This window comes from Mustelus asterias, chromosome 2, assembly GCF_964213995.1.
Source record: "Mustelus asterias chromosome 2, sMusAst1.hap1.1, whole genome shotgun sequence".
Lineage (NCBI taxonomy): Eukaryota > Metazoa > Chordata > Chondrichthyes > Carcharhiniformes > Triakidae > Mustelus > Mustelus asterias.
Window position 1 is genome coordinate 135207530 of NC_135802.1, and position 23179 is coordinate 135230708.

A 23179-nucleotide genomic window follows, 5' to 3' on the forward strand; every position below is an offset into this window, starting at 1 on the left:
TCTGCTACTAAATAGGTAAGAAGGAAAGTCAACTGCAGGTCTCCTTATCTTACCTAACAGCAAGACGGCGCTGTTCAGCAGTAAGTTCTTCATCTTTCCGTCCCAGCCCTTTTAAAAATAGAAAAAAAAATCAGTGGACAACAGGGGACAAAAAACATGTCAGTATCATTAAAAGTGGACTGCTAGCACAGCCATTTATAGACTCCAATAACGTTTGGTTTGTACCCCATTAAGAACGATAGAGTCATAGAGGTTTACAGCATGGAAACAGGCCCTTCGGCCCAACTTGTCCATGCCACCTTATTTTTTTAAAACCCTTCAGCTAATCCCAATTGCCCACATTTGGCCCATATCCCTCTATACACATCGTACCCATGTAACTAGCTAAATGCTTTTTCAAAGACAAAATTGTACCCGCCTCTACTACTACCTCTGACAGCTTGTTCCAGACACTCACCACCCTCTGTGTGAACAAATTGCCCCTCTGGACACTTTTGTATCTCTCCCCTCTCACTTTAAACCTATGCCCTCTAGTTTTAGACTCCCCTACCTTTGGGAAAAGATATTGACTATCGAGCTGATCTATGCCCCTCATTATTTTATAGACTTCTATAAGATCACCCCTCAGCCTCCTACGCTCCAGAGGAAAAAGTCCCAGTCTATCCAGCCTCTCCTTATAACTCAAACCATCAAGTCCCGGTAGCATCCTAGTAAATCTTTTCTGCACTCTTTCTAGTTTAATAATATCCTTTCTATAATAGGGTGACCAGAATTGCACACAGTATTCCAAGTATGGCCGTACCAATGTCTTGTACAACTTCAACAAGACATTCCAACTCCTGTATTCAATGTTCTGACCGATGAAACCAAGCATGCCGAATGCCTTCTTCACCACTCTGTCCACCTGTGACTCCACTTTCAAGGAGCTATGAACACGTACCCCTAGATCTCTTTGTTCTGTAACTCTCCCCAACGCCCTACCATTAACTGAATAAGTCCTGCCCTGGTTCAATCAACCAAAATGCGTCACCTCGCATTTGTCTAAACTAAACTCCATCTGCCATTCGTCAGCCCACTGGCCCAATTGATCAATATCCCATTGCAATTGGAGATAACTTTCTTCACTGTCCACTATGCCACAAATCTTAGTGTCATCTGCAAACTTACTAACCATGCCTCCTATATTCTCATCTAAATCATTAATATAAATGACAAACAACAATGGACCCAGCACTGATCCCTGAGGCACACCGCTGGTCACAGGCCTCCAGTTTGAAAAACAATTCTCTACAACCATTCTCTGGCTTCTGTCAAGAAGCCAATTTTGTATCCATTTAGATAGCTCACCCTGGATCCCGTGAGATTTCACCTTATGCAACAACCTACCATGCGGTACCTTGTCAAAGGCATGTGGTACCTTGTCAAATGATGCAGAACTTATACAAGTTTCAGAAATGCTAGTCATCAATATTTAAAACCAACAAGAGTGATCGATACACAGACTATTCCCTACCCTAACTAGAAGCCCTCCTCCCACTACCATGCCCTCCATCCCCTCTCTCCCACACACAAGCCTTCCCCTGGCATTGAAGTATATTCACTGGTTCACTCTGCCAATGAAGTGTGAAACGAATTGATGAGTGCCTAGCAGACCAAGGTGTGTTGAGCCCTCCAACATGCCAAGGTGTCCCTGTCACCTTGGAATTAAAAAGAAAGTTGAATGAGAATTATGCTAAAACATTCTGACAAACAGCTCTTCTTGCACACAAGTAATGATCCTTTGGTACACCAGTTTCTGAATCTACCTGTTTTGCTCCCTAGATGTATCACTACATTGAGCTAAACTGTTAAAAATAAAATGTTCCATCAAAGGTTACAGCATGACACTTCCTTCAAAAGTGTTAAAGATAATCGTTTACTGTAATTTTGGCTATCTGTTCTTGTATCACAATGTTCAGCACAATGTAAGCAGCAATTTCTTATAAACACTGAATAAAAAAACTCAAGACAGGAAGTGAAAAAGTGCGCAAGGAAAGAGTGAAGAATACAACTATAAGGAATATGAAGACTGAGCCACGGTGTGACAGAACAAGGTTCATTCCCAACAATTTCCCATACAAGGAATCTCAGCTAGTCTCTCTAAAGTGGAGAAGTAGCAATGTCAGAAAATGTGGATGAAGGGGAATCGATAACCAGAAAAAAAAGAGGAGGGGAGTGGGAGTAGCAAAAATACACACAGCCTAAAGAGATCGAGGCCTGAATTTTCACTTCCAAGTCCGGAGCACAGTGGCAGGGAAATTAGGACTCAGGAGAAGGTGGTTCAGGGTAGTCAGATTTTCATTCTGGAATGGGATTGGGGTGTTAACAGGAGTTTGTCCTACTGCTCCTGGGAACAGTGCAGAGGCATCAACAGGGGCTGTAGATATGGAAATAAGCTGTCTGAAAAGTCAGCCTTGGTGCATCAATACTTTGTCCCAGCTTAAAAAAAGCAAGAAAACAAAATTAAGCTGTATAGCCCTCACCACCCTCCTCCCATGTCTCATCCATGCCACTTCATGTTCCTCTACCCACCCTCATGGCCACTCGTAGCCTCCATGCCAACATGACTATCCACCCATGGCCTATCCACCCCATGGCCCTTTAAAACCCCATGCCAACTTAGTGTAAAATCATGCCAACCAATGTTCCCCCATGCACTACCCTTTGCCCTTACATCCTCCATGCCAACTCACCCAGTATCCACCATGGACAGACTTCAGGAGCCATGCTGAGGTGAAATAAAATAAAGCTCTAAGTGTCGGGTGATGACTTTGCTCTTTAAAACCATTCAATGCATTTAAATCCCTTCAACTACCTAATCCCTTATGAAAACAAGCGTTTGTATTCATAGCCAACAAACACTTTATTACCACTTGGAGCTTGAAATGAAAATGTGAACTGACAGGCACCCCACTGTGATAATCATAGGTTGTGAAATCAGTAATCAAGCACAAATTCTCTAACGATAGTCCTCTGCCTCATGTCAATAGGCAGATTAAAATAGCAAACACTGTTTTTTTTAAACTACAGACTGTTTTCTTTATAATTCAAGTCAGGAGATTTAAATTATTTGACAGTCCAATGTGTTCATCCACTTTTAGACACATTCTTGTCTGTTGTAACATCCCAAAGGGGCTCATCACCTCTCCCAAAAGGCACTTTGACCTCTCCCAAAGATGTCCTTTGTCATGGATCTGCCTAGCAACAGTAGTAGCCAGCATTCAAAGGGGATGATGAGATGCAACCTTTCACAGTAACAAGATTAGCAGACAGAAGCAGTTGTGAGTAGCTATCATCAGGAATAAGCTTACCTAGACGACTAGGAGATCACTTATGGTAGGTATACAGATACTATTTTCGAGAGTCAGAGATGTGAGAAATGTAGACAGCCCAGGGAAAACCACAGAGGTACCAGGGTATAATTGCCAGCACCTGTAGAAGCTGATAGGTTAGTTTTAACATCTAACACTCCGAAGATGTGCAGGTTAGGTTGATTGGCCGTGCTAAATTTCCCCTTAGTGTCAGGGGGATTAGCAGGGTAAATATGTGGGATTATGGGGATAGGACCTAGGTGGGATTGTTGTTGGTGCAGGCTTGATGGGTCGAATGGCCTCCTTCGGCATTGTAGGGATTCTATGATTCTATTTGCTGTGATGCAGGCAGCACTCAATTGTAGTGTTACCTGCTAACTAAATGATTGGAATGTGCATGCTGCTGAGTGGCTACATCTCTCAACAGCAGTGGGCTCGGGTTCAGGTGAGGCTGGCATCACTTAAAGCTAGCTTGCACTACTTAAGACCAGCCTGGATCTCTGAAGTGTGAGATGTGTTTCAGCTGCATCAGGTGTTGAAAGTGGCTGTGGAAAACTACCTACAAGAGTAAAAATGACTTAACTGGGCAGAGAACATTCTTCAGGGTTCTCTGATGCACTGGAGGCCATGGTGTAGGAGATGGACAGAAAACAAAAAAAAGAGGCTCTCAGCCCATAGGGGACCAGCATGCCCATCAGACAGATAGCGAGAAGGCACTGGCAACAGATAACCATCAGAGTCAATGTCAGTACTCCAGTGCAGAGGACCCAGTTGAAGGGTAAGAAGAAGTTTAGTAACCTCACACAATGATCAAGATCAGTGAATGCGTCTTCAGCTGCCATATGCTTACAATGAACCACCAGCATTACACACTGTTCAATTCATCACACACCATCTTTCACTCACCCACCACAATTTTCTTTAACAACACAAACCTCACATTTCAAGTTTTACCTCATCCTGACACTTAATTCTGTTGGAAGCCTCACACAGTTTGCACATACTGTCAGCTATTCAACCCCGATCCAAACAGATTGCGAGACACTCACTGACACACCTTCCTGTCTCTTGCAGAAAAAAGGTGGCAAACAACTAGAAGCAGCAACTAGTAAATGAACTAACCAATAAGGGAGAGTTGTGCCTGCATGTTCTAATGATGGTGCAGGCCATCATTAGAACAGCCCTTGCTGAGGCAGTGGCCAGCAGTGTGACTGAAATCATTGAAGATGATTCTGATGTTTCTAAAAGCTGTGCAGAACATAAATTACTTCATTAGTAACCTTTAGCATCATAAAACTGAAAATTGACACCGGTTCACTGCTAAACATTATCTTTTAAAACCTTGGTGGACGTATGAACATATGAATTAGGGGCAGGAGTCGGCCTGCTCTGCTATTGAATAAGATCACGGCTGATCCAGTCACAGATGAGAATTTAACCCACGACTTTTGGTATACAAGACCAATGGTTCCCACTTGGCCACCATACCGGATGACGTTAGTAATTCAGATTGTCGCCTTTTAACTTGGTCCCTCGTTGAAAATAAAAATTACATAGAATTTTCAGTCCATCAAAAGGCCATTCAGCCTAAAAGTCATGATGCTGTTTATGCTCCATGCGAGCTTTACGCCACCTTATTTCATTTCACCTGATTGGCATTGCTTTCTACTCTTTTCTTCATGTGTTTATCAAGATTCCCCTTAAATGTATCTTCGCCTCAAACACTGCTTGTAGTAGTAATTTCCACACTTGTACCACAATCTGGGTAAAGTAGTTTCTCCTGAATTTCCTATTGCATTTATTTGTAACTATCCTATGGTTCTCGACTCCTAACAAGTGGAAACTTATTGCCATCTATGTTTAATGGCACTGAAACAAAGGGGGAGCAGGAAGGTAGAATAATGCAGGAACACCACAGAACGAGGAATGGACTGTTTAACTCTCAGCCATTCCTTTTGTTTCGGAGTTAAAATTCAAATTTGGTCAAGTTCATCAAGCCCCATTCCTACTCTGATTCAACCCTCTAAACGAGTCAGTATTTCAGGTTGTACCAGTTTCACAACATTTTTCTAAAGAGGAACAAAGTCCTCATTTAAAATAAAACCTGTGATTCATAATACATCCATGCAGAGTGCAATATTTCAACTGTTAAATCGTTAAACTGTCTACACTGCAAAAAAAATCCACAAGTCACAAATCAAGGATAAACTACTCCTAGTTCTGCTGTACAACTGTATGTATTGCAATCCAGGAGACTAAATACATAATTTTCTCCCCAAATTTTTTTCTGAGAATTCCTTTGACAACAGAAAAAGAAAACATAAATTTGCCACTTCAATAGCAGGAATGAAAAACCATAGTTGGCCAACAATGAAATAAGATCCGACTTTGGGGATCTGTTGCTAGGATCCAAATAGCAAAAAACACAAGTCACAATAATATCAACATGAGCCAGTGAACAAAGTTAGTAAGATCACTTGGCAATTCCAATCAAAAAATAAATTTTAAAACAGGTCTCTCACACTCGTCTCTCAATTTCCTGTATTATGACTTCAAAACGAAAACAAATTTAAAATTCTCATCCTGGTGTTCAGATTTGTCCAGGGCCTCACCCCTCCCTCTCTCTGTTACCTCCTCCAGCCCTACAACCCTAGATCGTCACTGCGCTTCACCAATTAGGCCCTCTTAGGCATCCCCACTTTTCAGCACTCTACCATTGGCAGCCTTGTCTCCAGCTGCCTATAGACCTTAAGCTCCAGAATTTCCACGTTAAACCACACTATACCTCGCTCTCTTCCTTAAAACTTAGCTCTGACAAAATTTCAGGTCACCCGTCTGAAAATCAATTCATGGTGGACTGACAGCAAATTTTGTTTGGTAACATTTTGTACTATGTTGAAGGTGCTATATAAATACAAATTGTTGCTGTATGTCCAGCCACAGAATTGGATAGCCCTGTGCCTACTATAGTGTTACTTTGCTCCAAAATGGCCAAGTATTGAGTGCAGTAAAAGTTTATTATCGCTGCATTCCTCAGAGCTCTTCTTGAATGTTGAACAAAAGACTAAATTGTTGGAAATGCTCAGTAGGTCAGGCAGCATCTGTGGAGAGAAAGAGTTAACGGTCGGGATTCTCCCATCGCGACCCGCGACTTTTCTGGCGAGTCGAGGTGGGAGATGCGCGTCGCCGGCCTTGTAACGGGATTTGTGCATGCACCGGGAACACATGCGCATCTCCCAGAGCCGGCGAACAGTCGCCGGTCAGACCACGCTGGAAACCGGCGGGAAGGCATGTAAGTCATTTGAATCTACTTTTAATATGTTTTAAATGTATTTTCAATCTAATTATTGGGAACTTTCAGGTCCCGATTGAATCTCCCACCCCGCCAGGAGTACTTCATTCCGGCGAGGTTTACACTAGCTCCCCATGTTCAAGGAACTAGTGGGAGACCCTCGCGGAATGAAGGGGGCGGCAATCGGGGCCCCCCCAGGGGGTCGGACGGTGGAGGATGGTGCCCCCGGACATGGGCACCCTGGCAGTGCCAGCCTGTGCTCCCTGGCACTGCCCAAGGGGCAAAGTGCCCATGCCCAGAGGGCACCTTGGCACTGCCTATCTGACATCAGGCAGTGCCAAGGGGGCAGGGCCTAATGTGGGCAGGGCCTCGGGGGTGATTGGTGGGGGTGGGGGGGTCCCACTGCCACTCTGCAGACAGGATCGGTCTGGAATGGAGGGAGGGCAGCAATTGGGGCAGCTGGGGGTGTGCGGAGATATGGGTGAGAATCTGAACTGGTGAGAGTGCGGAGATTCGGGTGAGAAGCTGAACTGAGAAAACAGTTGGGATTTAGAACAGTTTTACCACCAGTTCAGCACTTGTTGAAGAACTGCGGCCAATATTTCAGATTGAAGTGACCATTTATCAGAACCAAATGGTTAACATTACCTCTGTTTCCCTCTCCACAGATGCTGCCTGACCTGCTGAGTATTTCCAGCATTTTTTGTTTTAATTTGAGATTTCCTGTATTTGTTTCTGTCCTCTTGGACTTCCCTTGATTCAAAGGCTAAAGTGCAATGCGATGCTGTAATAGATCATTTAAAAGTTTGCAGGCAGATCAGAACTGACATTATTTAAGGCAGTGGAGGAACAGGAAAGGAAGGTGCGAATGAAAGAAATTCCCTGAAAAACTAGAAATGCTTGTGCTCCAGAAGTGGAAAAAAAATGAGCCATTGCCTGTGACCATCTGGAGTTACGTCGTGGAATGCACTGCCTGAAAGGTTGGTTGGAAGCAGATTCAATATCAATTTCCAAAAAGGAGTTGGATATATACTTGAAAAGGAAGAATATGCAGGCTTAAGTGGGAATGGGACTAATGAGGTAGCTACTTGAAACAGCCAGCACAGGTACAACGAACCTAATGGCCTTCTTCCGTGCTATACAATTTTACGTGAAGTTGAAAATCGCTGGAAGAAAACCATAATCTAACCAACATCTAACCCACCAGTGAAGAATGAAGTACAATATTACCCATTAATAGCATCCTAGAGAGACCTGGGCAGAAAGTTAGTCGGGGAGAAAAGTGGAAACAATTCCCAACTATGGCTCGAAATGAAACCCAAAACTAGATGTGCCAAAGGAATATTTATTGTTTCTACATTCTTACGTTACCAGTCTGTATAAACATTTACGTACAGAGCAGCATCAATACTGAACTGGGAAGCAGCAGTCATTGCCCTCTCCAATAAGAATGGCAAGCAAAAAATAGGAAAGTGCTGGGGGTGGGGAAGAGGAAGAAAGCAAAAGTGCATGTTTATTCTTTCGAAGTATGACTTTTTTCCCCTAATATCATCATCTGAGGAAAGTAACAAAAATTTTAACAAAAAGCAGAGCAAAAGCAGGATGGATTTTCAATGTGCATACAAATTTGTCAGCAGCATCCGAAAGGTGAACCTTGAAGTTCGATCTCAACAGGACTATGGGCCAGGAGAGAGAGCGAGAGCGCACGAGCACGGACATACCAAGCACCCCCAAATCTTCACCATCGAGTTGCAACCTCCCCCCACCCCTCTAACACTAAATGTACGGGTCACCCGATCCCCCCCCCCCCCCCCCCCACCCACATACAAGAGAAGCACTTCAAAATGAGGTCAGTAAAGGGGCCGCTCCGCTCAGGCCCTGCCCCTTGCCAGTGCCCCCTGCCATCATGGCACTGACCCTGGCAGTGACAGTGTCACAGTGACACCCTGACAGTGGAGAGTCACAGCCAGTGTGTCACTGTGGCATTGTCATTGCGAGGATGTCACTGCTGCAGTGTCACTCTGTGTGGCAGCAGTGCTAACCACTGTGCCCTTGTCGGGACCTGTACTGATGTCACCTGCTGGAATTCCTGCTGCACGGAGGCAGGAGCATAATGGCAGGCCAGAGCATTTAGCCTCAAACATGGTAATTAGATTTAAATGAATATTAATAAGTATTCACTTGTGACACTATCACTGCCAGGGTGGCAAGTAGTATTGCCAGCCTCTTCTATGGCTGAAAGATACCTCAGTGCAAGCTTGCTATTCCAACAAGAAGTTGAAGAAGACCCACTATGAAAACAAATCGTCAGCCAAAGTCTTCAAAACAAAGAACAAACTTGTTTAAAATAAGCGATGGTTAGAACCAGCAGCTGCTGACACCAGTAGGCACTTGAGATCAAAGAGAAAAAAACTGAAGTTAGAAAAGAGGAAGCACTTCATATTTAATCAACTATGAAGGCAACCAAAAGTAAACAACACTACGACCTGCTGTGAAAGAGCCTGGACCTGTCAATCAGGAGGCTAGTTAAAGGTACAGAAGCGTGAAAGTGAATGTAAACAAAGCATTTAGGTTTCTCAGCAGGGCCAGAGACTTAAAAGGAAACTGCAGTGTTAAGGAAATGGGCCCAGACTGAACAGATGTGGCTTACTGGAGCGTGAACTGATTGTATCAACAGTGAACTGTTTGATCTGCCCTAGAGCTGTCAATCAAAGCAGTTCAAAGTGGTCAGGCAGCACCAGTAGCTCATTTAGGCTACAAATGGAAATTGTCCTAGTGAAACTGACATCTCCTAACAATCAGAGTACTTCAAAGGGGTCTGGTCACATTTGGGCTTCTGAAATCCTTTCTGTAGAATGTAGTGCTACTGTGTTTTTGAAGGCTTCGAGATCTTCAAGGACGTGGATATTATTTGTGACCAGGCCACTTCAAAGGTTTTACAGAACTCAGACAATAATAAAGGTTTTCAATAGAATGTTACATGAAATCACCATGCTAAGAGAGATCTCCCCATTTCCCAGGGTGAGAAGGGGAAGTCCAGCCACATCCCTGAGAAGACTACCAAGGTTAACTCCTTCTCCCCAGCCCGAGCTCACCCAACCTCCCAGGTACTTGGGGGAAAAATCTCTCTGCAGCCGTGGCAATGACAGAGGGGCACAGTATGTGCCTCCTTGCCCATCCTCAGAATCCAAACCACCTGGTCCACCCATGTCAGGACCTGTACTGTTTGTCGCCTGCTGGGGGGAGGTGGGAGCATACTGGGAGTACAGAGCATCTAGCCTCAAATATGGCAATTAGATTTAAATTAATATTAATGTATATTTATCGGGTTCTCACCAGCTGTGGGCAAGAACCTGATCAGGGCCAGTGAAGTGGGTTGGGAGACTCGCAACGGGCTTGACACCTGGCAAGAATCCCATATTGGACCTCATGCCCAATTCAATAGGCCATCGCAAATCCCGCCTGCAGCTAGTGGCTCTGGAATCCAAAGAGCTATAAATGTTTGAAATAATCAATTAGCAAGGCAGTACTGACAAAATATTAATAGACGTTTTCGCCTTTGGATGTTGGGATGGAACAATTCAGATTCTAAAGGCATGATCCTCAACCGCCTGAATGGTTTACTCCTCATTCTTCACTTCCCTTATTTAGTTTCATGGCTGTGTATCTTGAGGGGGTGTGGGCGGGGCAGAGCTGGTGAGTCAGAAATAATTCATGAATCGCATTTCTGCTAAAGCTAAAACAGGTGGACTGGGTACACAAATATGCAGAAGCAACTGTTCTGGAGTTTTGAAATTCAGGATAGCCAGCACATTCTAATGTAAGAGGTTCTGCTGGGCACAGCTCGCAAGAAGTCATCATGCTCCAGCGCCATCTTGAATCAAGTTGAATCAGATACCTTTAATCTGTTTTTTTTACGTTGGTTGAGAAATAAATACTGGTCAGGAGACCAAGGAGAACTCCCGTGCTCTTCTTGTACACCGACCTGAGGGGATGGGGGGTAGACAGGATCTCTGTTTAACATCTCATCCCTGCAGCACTCTGGCAACACTGCACTGTACTCATGTCTCTGGAGTGGGACTTGAACCCACAACCTCAGTGTTACTAAATGAGGCAGTTGACACCAGTGTCAAATTCTGCAACAATGGAGTGCACAGAGAGAGGATTTAGGCATTCTCTTGTCATCAACATCACATTCAGAATATTTTCAGTTTTGGATGTAGACCTCCCTTGGTCTCAGGACAACCTCTTCCCTGGCTAGCAATATCATTATTGCTGATTTGCACATGCTCACATCCAAAAAGGGCAGATCCTCGTGCAAGTATGGCTGTTGGCTGCCACTTGCTTTCATTTCTGGAGGAATACAACATGGGACAAGAAGGATCCAACTGCCTACAACAGCAGTGGCATCAGACTCAGCTGTAGGCCAGTAAGCCCCATGGGCCTGTCCTATTCTTCACCAGATCATGCGAATCTGTACCTCAATTCCATTTACCCACCTTAATTTATATCCCTTACCTGACAAACATCTCTCGCTCTCAGTTTTGGAATATTGAATTGATCCTTGACCTCAGCCACCCATTGTGCATGAGAGTTCCAGGTTTCCACTACACATTTGTGAATCAATATTTTCTGATATCATCTCTGATTAACCCAGTTCTAATTTTAAGGTTACGCCCCCTTGTTCTGGACTCCATCACCAACAAAATTGTTTCTCTATGTCAAGTCCTTTGATCATTTGAAATGATTTTTTTCTTCGTTCATTGGATATGGGTATCATTGGCTAGTCCAGCATTTATTTCCCATCTCAATTATCCTTGAGAAGGTGGTGGTGAGCCACCTTCTTGAACCATGCAGTAGGTACACCCACTGTGCAGTGAGGATGGGATGTCCAGATTTTGACCCAGCGGCAGTGAAAGAACAGTGATATAATTCCAAGTCAGGATAGTATTTGGTTTGGAGGGGAACTTGCAGGTGGTGGTGTTCCATGCATCTGCTGCCCTGGTCGTTCTAGATGGTAGAGGTCATGGGTTTGGAAGGTGCTGTCAAAGAAGCCTTGGTGATTTGAGGCAGTGCATCTTGTAGGTAGTACACACTGCTGCCACTGTCTGTCAGTGACGGAGGGAGTGAACGTTGAAGATGGTTGATTGAGTGCCAATCAAATGGGCTGTTTTTCCCTGGATGGTGTCGAGCTTCTTGACTATTGGAACTGCAAGTGGAGAGTATTCTATCTATAACTCTCGTTCTATTCTGCACATTCTGCACCCTCTCCATCCCTTCTCAATGTATGGTATGCTTTGTCTGTATAGCGCGCAAGAAACAATACTTTTCACTGTATACTAATACATGTGACAATGATAAATCAAATTTAAAAAAAGCAGAAAATGCTTACACTGTATCATAATGGTTCAAACAAAGTACAATGCCTCATTAGAATTGAATTCATTACAAAATTGAAGCAACCTTAATATCACATTGTTAATTCTTTCAATAACTCTGAATTCATTTTCTGAAGTAAGGTGGTCCCATAGAATTATAGAATCCCAACAGTGCAAAAGGAAACCATTCGGCCCATCAAACCTGCACCAACAGTTCCAGCCAGGCCCTATCCCCGTAACACCACGTATTTACCCTGCTAATCCCCCTGACACCAAGGCGCAATTTAGCATGGCCAGTCAACCTAACCCGCACAAATTTGAAGTATGGGAGGAAACTGGAGCACCCGGAGAAAACCCACGCAGTCAGTCACCCGAGGCCGGAATTGAATCCGGGTCATTGGTGCTGTGAGGCAGCAGTGCTAACCATTGCTGCCTCAAAACCATAAGCACATGGAACATCCTGGTAGCTGCAATTATTGCCGAGTTGCTTTCTCAACCTCAGCTGTAAAATCAACACACAAAAGCTTTTCCAAAAATTTGGATTTTGTCAGTTGGCATCACATCCAAAATCCAGTGAGGAAGAGGCCAAGATTTGCATGCCTTCCCGGTGAGTCATTCAACTGTGAATAAAATTTATCCATAGGTTGAGCCACACTGAACATGACTCCAGGCGTTTTAGGTCAGAACAGATGTTGCTGTGATTAACACAATAAATACTTCAGCATATAACTGTGCCTTAGGTTATTTATAATTGGTGCTTCAAGTGTGTGAAACAAACATTACAAAGGTTCAGCTCCAGAAAGGCAAAACGTCAAAAAATACAAACCAGGGCCAAGGTCATTGAGTCCTTACCATCATGCATTTGAAAGGCAAGGCTGGTGATCTTCTGAGTGACTATCATCAATGGACTAGAAAGAAAAGGAAAATCATTTTAAATGTAAAGAAAGCTGAAATTAACAGTAGAAACAGATATTAATTAAACCAGAATATCTGAAACTGCTAGTGCATAGACAATGGCACCCAGAAATCTAGAATTTCAGATATTGCTGATAATCACAACCATGCTTTTTATAGTCCACAACCTCTGAGCGCCTACAAGGTAAAATTATAGTGAACTATACTCCTCATATACATCAAAACAGCTTCCAACACTCGCTTCATTAATGTTCCTCAAATGCACATATTGTGGGATTAGTGACCCCAAAATTTCAAGACACTGATGATACTGAACAATTACCTTCTGGTAATTGGTAACTGGTGCTTCACTTTAGATATTTCACTCCAGACAAACTGAACAGTTTAATGAAGGCTTTATCCATTTGCTTTTGCCCAAAATATCTGTGTAGTTGCTTGCATCATACCATCACCATAATTCAAGTTACAGAAGTCTGAGATACAGCGACTGAAAGTTACAGTTTCCACAGCAAAAACATTTTTTGTTGCCAAGTTACCTATATAACTCCTTCCCTTCTCCCCAAAGCACCCAACCCACTCTGCCACAACCTCCAAAACCCCCAAGACATCTGTCTGTTTTGATAAGGTATTTTCTACTTGCAGAGGAATCACCCAAGATTTACACTAAACACTATCTCAGACACAGTTGGTTCAATCAATTTCTAGATTGATTTATGTCATTAAGTCAATGGCCCAATCACTGAACCAAATGGTGTACAAACATTCAGCTACAATCACAAAATGCATCCAGAGGGGACTTGTAAAATGAGAGATTTAATATTTGTGCACAAATTCAGGATGCAAGCATTTTTGAACAATTGGCTGTACTAGAAGTGTACAACAGGCTGGTACAACAGGTTTCATTATATAATTGATTCATTCAGGTCTACTTGCTTTAATCCTGCCCACTAGAATGTGCTTTCTTTTACTTTCCATACATGTGGTTAATAACCTCTTACAGGATGATCTGAGGCATTAGAGGCTTGAATTTCATAACCTATAATAGGAGGAGGGATGCTCTTGAACTGTAAAGGAAAAGGTCCAAAACCCATTCCCAATCCTTTCACATTTTCTTTTGCATAATTGCACTTTTTGCTTATAAAAGACTGAGCCAAACTCACTTCTGCAGTGTAGGAAAACAAAATACCACATTATTTTTGTTGGCTTTGGTAGTATTACTTCATAAGACTTTCCATCTTACTTACTTTTCATTTAATTGGCCAATCTCTGTATTAGCAGTTGTATCTCTTTTACTTCTTCATTCATGGGATGTGGGCGTCATTGGCTAGGCCAGCATTTATTGTCCATCTCTAATTGCCCTTGAGAAGTGGAATTCAGAGCATTTTTTTCTCATTTAAAATGAAACAAGGTCCCCAATTCAAATGAAGTAGTTAGTCCTTCCTCTCTTCTTTTTTACATCAAGTACAGATATACAGAGGATATTGTTCCCATTTTTAATTGGACTGGCAAGTAAAGTCACAGTAGGGGAGGGGGGCACTGGGGAGGACAGGTAAGGTAAGACTGACCCATAAAAAATAAGAATTTGGTTATTTGTCCTTTATCCATTCCTAAAATTTCTCACATTCCAGAAGGCTTCAAACCCATTCAACCCTTTACTTACTGAATGTTCTTCACGTGTATGCTAAGTGCCTGTGAATGAAAAATGAACCCTTCCCTATCTCACTGAGATGATCTGTTCCAAGCCATGACATGCCAAAGACAATGTTATATTATCCCAACTTATTACCCTAACTAAAAACTGAAACCAGATTAATTCTATAAAATGAAATAGTGATATGAAAAAAAGGGAGCTTGATTTTCGAAAGTAAGCTTCCACAAATTCAGAACTGTCGGAAAATAAGTTGATTTAACATTGAGTGTGCATCAACTACATTGCACCTGTTAAATGCCATGCTGTGACTGCCCAAGAAAGCTGCTGTCTTAATAATTTAATAACATGCATCATGATTTAGCCCTTTTGAGGACTGCAGCCACACTTCAGTATGAAGTGATTTCTATTTCATTCAGAAAAAAAGTTGTGTATTTATCATTACACTTGTTCTGTTTTGGGAAACCATAGTAAACATTTTACTTTCTTAAAGTACTCAAATGGTATTTAAAATTTTTACAAAACAGTATGGGAACATCTGCTCCGCAGATTATAAAAAGTAATATTTTCAATGCTTCACCAGAAAAAGAACGATTGAAACAGAACTGAACAAAGTCAACAACCCTTCCTGATTTTAGTACTGACTGATATGAAATAAAAATATCATACTGTATTTACTGGTTCTGATTGCAATCCACAGAAGGACATGGTAAGCCAAATGGCTTTGTGACTGGATTATATACTGAGAGGTTGAGTGTTCAAATTGTACCACAGCAAACTGTGATACTGAATTTAGTAATTCTGATTATTTGAGAGCTTGCAGTGGAAACATTGGCAAGATTTGACCTCGCTCCAAGTCAGACTCAATGATGATAAAAGATCCTTAAAAAACCAACTGGTTCACGGGTGTCCCTCAGAGATGACATGCCACCACTCCTTAGTCTAACTTGTATATGACTTCAGTCTCACATTATGCTTATATTTGTCGACTTGCAAGGATTGCCCGGCTGTCACCAACAAGAAAATAAATCTACAAATGTCCCCCCATAAGAGGAACAACTAATGGAAACTCAAACTCTAATAAAGAGATAAATTTGTAAATGTGAGGCGTATTATTAATGTGCGTGTCCAATGGGCACTCAACCTCTTGTGATCTCCAACAGTCACAGACAGCTCCAATCATGCCAGTGAACACAAACTCCCTCTCCAAGGCCACTGAAGCATTGATAACAGCAAGGAATAGAGGAAGGCATCCAAAGCCACCTGCATTCATCAATTTCTGCCTGCAACACCACCCCCACCCTACATTCATCCTGGACCTGTGAACAGATATGTGGTTGATTCACAACACCTTCAAGGAAACCAAGGATGGGTAATAAATGTTGCCTTACCAGTGTCATCCAAATTCCAGTTTAAAAACGTTCACACTTCCAGTGCTTTGCTCAAGTTTAATTTCACAATTAAACGGCTTTCTTGTGTAGTGCAGTATGCCATTGAGCAATGATAAAAAAATAATCTGCAGTCACATTCACTCATGCGAATCCTGCTGAAGTTACCTCTACCTTCAGCATATTTGCACAAATATGTTCCAAAAGTAAAGATTAATGTTGGGTTAGAACGACATTCGGTAAATGCTCAGTTACCTCACCACCAATATGATACAATACACAGCACACCAAGACTTACTGCAAATGGTATAGCAACAGTGAGAAGGATAAATAACTCACCACAATAATCCATTGAGCAGAAAGGAAAAGAAACAGATCACAAGGTCATGTGGAAAATACAACAAGATAGACAATACAAAACAGAAAGCCCAATGATTGAAATGGTGTAAAAATAATGATGGACTTATCTTTAAAATGATTTAAAAAAACAAAGGTTGCACGTTAGCATACATTGAAACAATTATTACTCACTAAATTTTACAGTACTTCAGATTTCATTTTTTTTAATTACTCAACTGAACAATCAAATTCTTAAGTAAGGCAGATGTAGACACTGTTTGGCAGCTTCAGCAGATACGGCCAGGACTCTCAAATTGGACTTTGAATCCCAGTATTGGCATTGGCTTCAGCATAGGACTACCCCAAAAAGGAAACAATTTTAGATTTATGGAACATAACGGAACAACATGAAGGTATTCCTTCCAACTTTACTCAAACTGGTTTTGTTGCAGGATAGATGCTCTTTAGTCAGAGGGTGACAGTACCCAGTAGCCTGCCTATAGCTTGGACATATGGTTTATTGAACAGTGGTATGACAAAGTGTCACTCCAATCCTTTGCATACCACTTCTTGAAAATAACCTTCAAAAAATCGGTCCAATTTTCTAAGACATTTCTGTTCATTTAAATATCAATGCGGAAAAGGAAAGGATTTTTCAAAGACCAACACTTGTTTTTGCTTTGTTGCCTTTAATTCATGTATGAGCTCTTAAAGCTTAGCAAATTAACATTACTGCTAACCCAATTTAAGGTGGAAATAATAAATGAGCACTTTTGATGAAAGCAACACCCAAACAAAACAAATTCAATACCTGCTGAAGAATTTTAAAATACCCAATTGCAAGTTATCACTTTAAGAACAATGAATTTAGGATAGATTACATTGAATGACTAAATCCAGCTCCAGAACAAAAAGCCCCATATTTTTAGTACAGGTGGCATAGAGTATTGTTGCACCTGGGCCAAACATGCACCATTTCCTATGTCACCTCAGTTGGTACATGCATCTTCAAGTGTGGAATAGAGAGTAATGTGTTTTGTTCAATCTCAAGGTGTGGGCATCGCTGGAAAGGCTGACATTTATTGGTCATTGCTTGTTGCCATGTCAAAGAGGTGGTGGTGATGGGTCTTCCCCTTGAAGCATAGTGGTTACAAAACACAAAGTGGATTTTTAAGCTCTTTCAAAGGACAGTTAAAAGTCAAATATCATGGTGTGATATGGAATAACATGTGTCGACCAAGCAAGGATGACAGATTTCTTTACCCAAAAGCAGGCTTATGAATTAGTTGGATTTTTAATCACAATCTAATAGCTTCATGCTCACTTCCACCAGTTTATTTCTGTAATTTTCAAATTGAATTCAAATTCTCAAGTGGGATTCAGATTACAAAGATTCCCAAAATCATAACGTACAAATACTGTCCCAGGCTTCTCCATCACTATCCCTAGGCGACCTGTCCCACCGCTAGAACAGACCTATCAGATGTGCCGGGAGTAATACACAGTCCAAAGGGACTGGCCATGGGAGTACTCAACATTAACTCTGGACTCATGGTACCAAGTCAAACCTGATCAGGGAAACAAACTTCCTGCTGATTACCATCTACCACCTTCCCTCAGCAGCTGAATTATTCAACATTACTTGGAAGAAGCATTAAGGGAAGCAAGAGCTCAGGATGTACTCTAGGTGGGGTCTTCAATTCCCAATACTAACAATGGCTTGGTTAGCACCACTACTGACTGAGTCCTAACAGATATATCTGCCACACTGGGACAGTGGCAGGTGGGGAGAGAACCAACAAGAGGGAAAAACCTATTTAGCCTTGTCCTCACCAATCTACCTGGCCAAGATCCATCTATCTGTGAAAGCATTGGCCAGAAGTGACCTCAGTTCTTGTGGAAATGCAGTCCATTCACTCCCTCCACCACTGGCACACAGTAGAAGCAGCATATACCATCTACAAGATGCACTATAGCAACTCTCCAAGGTTCCTCGGCAGCATCTTTCACACATACGACCTCTCGAAGAACAAGGCAACAGATGCAGGGGAACACATGCAAGGCCCTCTAAAGTCACATACCATCCTGACATGGAAATATACCACAGTTCCTTCACTGTTGCAAGGTCAAAATCCTGGAACTCCCTTGCCTATACTTTGCGGGTACACCGGTACCGCATGCACTGCAACAATTCAATAAAGTGGCCACACACCACCTTCTCAAGGACATTTAGGGATGTGAAGTAAATGCTGGCTTTGCCTGCGACACCTGCATCCCATTAAAGATTAAAAAGGTTCCTGATTTGGTCCTTGATCTCATGCAGGCAGGCAGCCAGTAGGGCAAAGACAAGTGGCCACTAGGGTGACAGGAGGGAGTGGTGGCTGGGGGAGACGGAAGATCTGCACAGCAAAAATACGAAGATGGTTGTAGCTGTTGGAGGCCAATCATCCCAACCGTAGGACATTACTGCAGGAGTTCCTTGGGGTAGTGTCCTTGGTCAAACCATCTGCAGTTCCTTCATCAATGACCTTCCCTCCATCATAAAGTCAGAGGTTACCAACTTGGATCATACGTGAAGAACAGTCATTGGCCTTGAGCAATTGTGAATGGCTGGCACCGACACTAATCAGTAGTATTCACTAAAAAATCAGTAATACAGGAAAAGATGGGAAGGATTTGACTGGGAGAGAAGGAAGCCTAGTTCAGCACAGGCGGTGTCACCTCAACCCAACTGAAGTAACCAAAGGAGTTAGCATTAATCACTTAAATCTGCTTTTCATTTTTCTCCTTAAAGTAGTTCAAATATCTCATTAAACATTGTTAAACCAACAGAGAAGGCTCACTGGCAGCACAGCAAACTAGAAAGTAATGCATCACACATGCATGATAACAACACTAAAGGCATACATCATGACTAAACAAAGTTTTTCAAACTAGTCCCTCTCCCTAAATGTTACCCAAAGCCAGTATAGCCTGCAACTTACTCAACGCAGGTTTTAAAATCCTCTCAAGGACCGGCTCTTCAGGAGTATTCTTAAGGTTCAATATCAATTTAGCACCCCTTAGAAATTGAATATCCATGAGCTTCGCTGGTTATATAATATCACTGGCCTAAAAACTGTTTATTCACACTCGCCTTTATTGAGTTGAATAAAAAAGAAAATGTTAAACTATAATTTATCACAGATATCTATGAGTTTGTCAAAGGCAGCAACCCAGGCAGAGTTCCTGGGCAGTATAACATAAGCGACCTGAACCTTGAACATTATTGACAGAACTGCTGTTTCATAAGCTATGAGTTAAATTTAAAGTTTTCATCCTTCAAAAATACAGGTTATGCTTAATTCAAAGATTTTCACAAATACCTTAATGTTCGCCTAACAAAAAATGTTAGGCCAACCTTAAACGGTTCTGTTTTCATGATTCAGCATCCAGTCACGAATAGTTTTTTCCCCTTTCTCACTCTCTCTTTCACCCCCCCACCCCCAATAAAACCTCATTCTTTATTAAAGGCAACAGTTGAAGGTGATCATGTTTTAATACAAAAAAAGTCTTGTTAAACCAAACCAGGAAGAATTCATAAAGTAACTATTTGTAGGAGGATTATTCTCATTCTCATTTCTTCATGAAACAGAATCCTACTGCCAGCTGTTACAGCCTTGTTGACTGTCACAGATTTTTAAAATGGTCAATTTGTAGGATTACAGAGGTGCAGTGAACCAGTGTGTGGATATGTTGCAGCACAAAACAATTTCTCATTCTTGTTTGAAGTGAGATGCATTGTAAAGGTTAGGTGGCTCCACCAAAGGAGATATTGACTGACTGGTCAATCCGCACCATTTGTATAGCTTGTAAATAGACCAAAGCAGTAGCAGTAGAGGCACGGTAACAATTTGCCTCCATTTGACAGAATGGTGTATTTCAGAGGGGAAATAAGGTCTGAGCTAGATAGAAACACAGATTCCTCCTGATATAGTTGGTCCAATTAATTTTCACTATTCTCAGAAGAGCCTATGACCTGTAAATTATTTTGTTGGATATTTTTGGGCAGGAAAATGGGGGTGGGGGTGGGGTTGGATTAAAAAACAGATGACAGATATTTTGCTCTTTCAAAATTTTTTACTGGTTCATGAAAAAAGAAACATTGTACTTAGAAGACATGCTGACATATAAAAGAACAAGAATGTTCTGCTTAATATTAGGGCAACAGAGCACAAGAATTGCTCTGCAGCCATGTTTCCTCTCATTTCTGTTTGCATTAGGCAGCCAGCTTGCTGAATTGCATGCTCCCTTTAAGACTGACATGTTTCTGCGCATCTTAAAAGGAATGTTACTTGTGTATGGCTTATTTGATCCGTGTGGCATAATGCTTTGTGACCACGCACTTGCGCATCTTGGAAAGAACATTGGGCCATAATTTCTCACTACTGTTGGAAAGTGATGGCCCGCAGGAGTTAGAAGCCTTTAATGCACACTTACCTGGTCTTGAAAATTGTGCTGGAACTTCCAATCATTGGAGCTGCTTGGGAGAATCGGTCTGAGTCTTTCCATTAGTTACCCAGAAGTTGCCTGGTCTCAAGGGTGTTGACTATGAGGAGAGGTTGAATAAACTAGGATTGTTTTCACTGGAAAGACGGAGGCTGAGGGGAGACCTGATAGAGGTCTGCAAAATTGTGAGAGGTATAGACAGGGTGGACAGTCAGAGGCTTTTTCCCAGGGTGGAAGTATCAATTGCAAGGGGGCACAGGTTCAAGGTGAGAGGAGGAAAGTTTAAGGGAGAAATACAGGGGAAGTCTTTCATGCAGAGTGGTGGGTGCCTAGAACGTGTTGCCAGAGGTGGTGGAAGCAGGCATATTAGCAACATTTAAGAGGCATCTGGATGGGTACATGAATAGGGAGGGAATAGATGGATTTCTATGGGTGTGTATAATCCGCCTCCTGTTCTGACCTCTTGCCCATTCCTGCTTTCTTTACTCTACCCTTAGCTGTGCCTTCTGTCATAAAGACCGTGAGTTGATCTCATGGTCCAACTTTTTCGTCCTTCTGTAATACCCTGTAAGGGCAGAAGGTTTTTTAAAAATTTAGTTAGGGCATCATGATCAGCACAGACTTGAGGACTGAAGGGCCTGTTCCTGTGCTGTACTTTACTTTGTTCTAAGTTAGAAGGAATTTTAATTATTCTAACTTTTCACAGTAACTATTAATGTAACCCTGACGTAACCATCAGAAGTTAGTTTTCGGATGGTTCCCAATGCAGCGCAATTGCCCAGAGGAAGTTCATACTTTTGGGCAATGCCATGCAAACCCTTACATATCAAGTTCCAAGAGGGATCTTTAGGGTACCTCCAAACCTGACGCTGGGGAGCTCGGAAGTTACGCCCGTTGTTCTGCAGGATATATAGAACCATAGTAATTGAGCAAGGAATCTCTCTGCGAAGTATCCACATCCATATAAATAGTGCATTGAGATTCATGGCACAGATATTAACTGTGTATTAATGTGTTAATTCTCTCTTTGCATTGCATATTTTTGGGTTTAATCTCAGTTGTTTGGGTTTAATCTCAGTTGTTTGGGTTTAATATCAGTTGTTTGGATTTAATCTCAGTTGTTTTGGGTTTAATCTCAGTTGTTTAGGTTTAATCTCAGTTGTTTTGGGTTTAATCTCAGTTGTTTGGGTTTAATATCAGTTGTTCTGGGTTTAATCTCAGTTGTTCTGGGTTTAATATCAGTTGTTTGGGTTTAATATCAGTTGTTCTGGGTTTAATCTCAGTTGTTTTGGGTTTAATCTCAGTTGTTTGGGTTTAATATCAGTTGTTCTGGGTTTAATCTCAGTTGTTTGGGTTTAATATCAGTTGTTTAGGTTTAATCTCAGTTGTTTTGGGTTTAATCTCAGTTGTTTGGGTTTAATATCAGTTGTTCTGGGTTTAATCTCAGTTGTTCTGGGTTTAATATCAGTTGTTTGGGTTTAATATCAGTTGTTAATATCAGGGATTTGTTCCCAGGAGCAGGCTGAGGGTAAGAGAGTGGGTTTTCTGACTTTAATTAATTATTTATTTTTTCAGTTAATTTTGGGTTTAAAATCGGAGGTTTTTTTCAAAACCGGAAGTCGGGCCAGGAGAGGCCTGGGGAAGTTTTTGGAGGGTTTAAAAGCGCACCAAAGTATACAGCGGGCAGCAGAGTGAGTGGGAAGTTGAGTGAGCTGTCAGGGCTTTGGCTCACAGGGCTTGGACGAGCAGGGGTGAGTTTTTGTTTCCTTACACTCTTATTAACTTTTCACTGTCTTACTTGACATAAAGTGTCCAGTATGAGTGTGAAACCAGTGTGTTGTTCCCAGTGTAGGATGTGGGAGGTCCTGGAGGCATCTGGCCTCCCGGACATCCACATCTGTGAGGGGTGTGTCGAGCTGCGGTTCCTGAGGGACCGTGTTAGGGAGCTGGAACTGCAGCTCGAGGATCTTAGGCTGATGAGGGAGAATGAGGAGGTGATAGACAAGAGCTATCATCAGGTGGTCACACCAGGGCAACGGGAGGAGGCCAAGTGGGTGATGGCCAGGAAGGGTAAGGCTAGGGTGGTTGAGAGCACCCCAGTGGATTTGCCCCTGCACAACAAGTACTCCTGCTTGAGTACTGCTGGGGGGGACAGCCCGCCTGGGGGAAGCAGCAGTGGCCGTGTCTCCGCAGTGGAGTCCAGCCCTGTAACTCAGAGGGCTAAGGAAAAGAGGAGGAAGGCGGTATTAATCGGGGACTCGATGGTGAAGGGGACAGACAGGCGTTTCTGCGGAGGTAGGCGGGATTCTCGCATGGTGGTCTGCCTCCCTGGGGCCGGGATCCAGGATGTCGCTAGTCGCGTCCCGGAAATCCTGAGGTGG

The 23179-nt window shown here is 42.4% G+C and overlaps 1 protein-coding gene across 1 annotated transcript in view; it reads right to left on the reverse strand.

Moving 5' to 3' along the window:
• mboat1 (membrane bound O-acyltransferase domain containing 1) overlaps positions 1-23179 on the reverse strand; it is a 117403-nt gene that overhangs the window by 43983 nt on the left and 50241 nt on the right. Inside the window, exons 5-6 of the mRNA XM_078228828.1 lie at positions 12873-12928; positions 54-108 (exon numbers count right to left, since the gene is read on the reverse strand). Of these exons, the coding sequence (XP_078084954.1) occupies positions 54-108; positions 12873-12928 (111 nt within the window). The remainder of the gene's footprint in view (positions 1-53; positions 109-12872; positions 12929-23179) is intronic.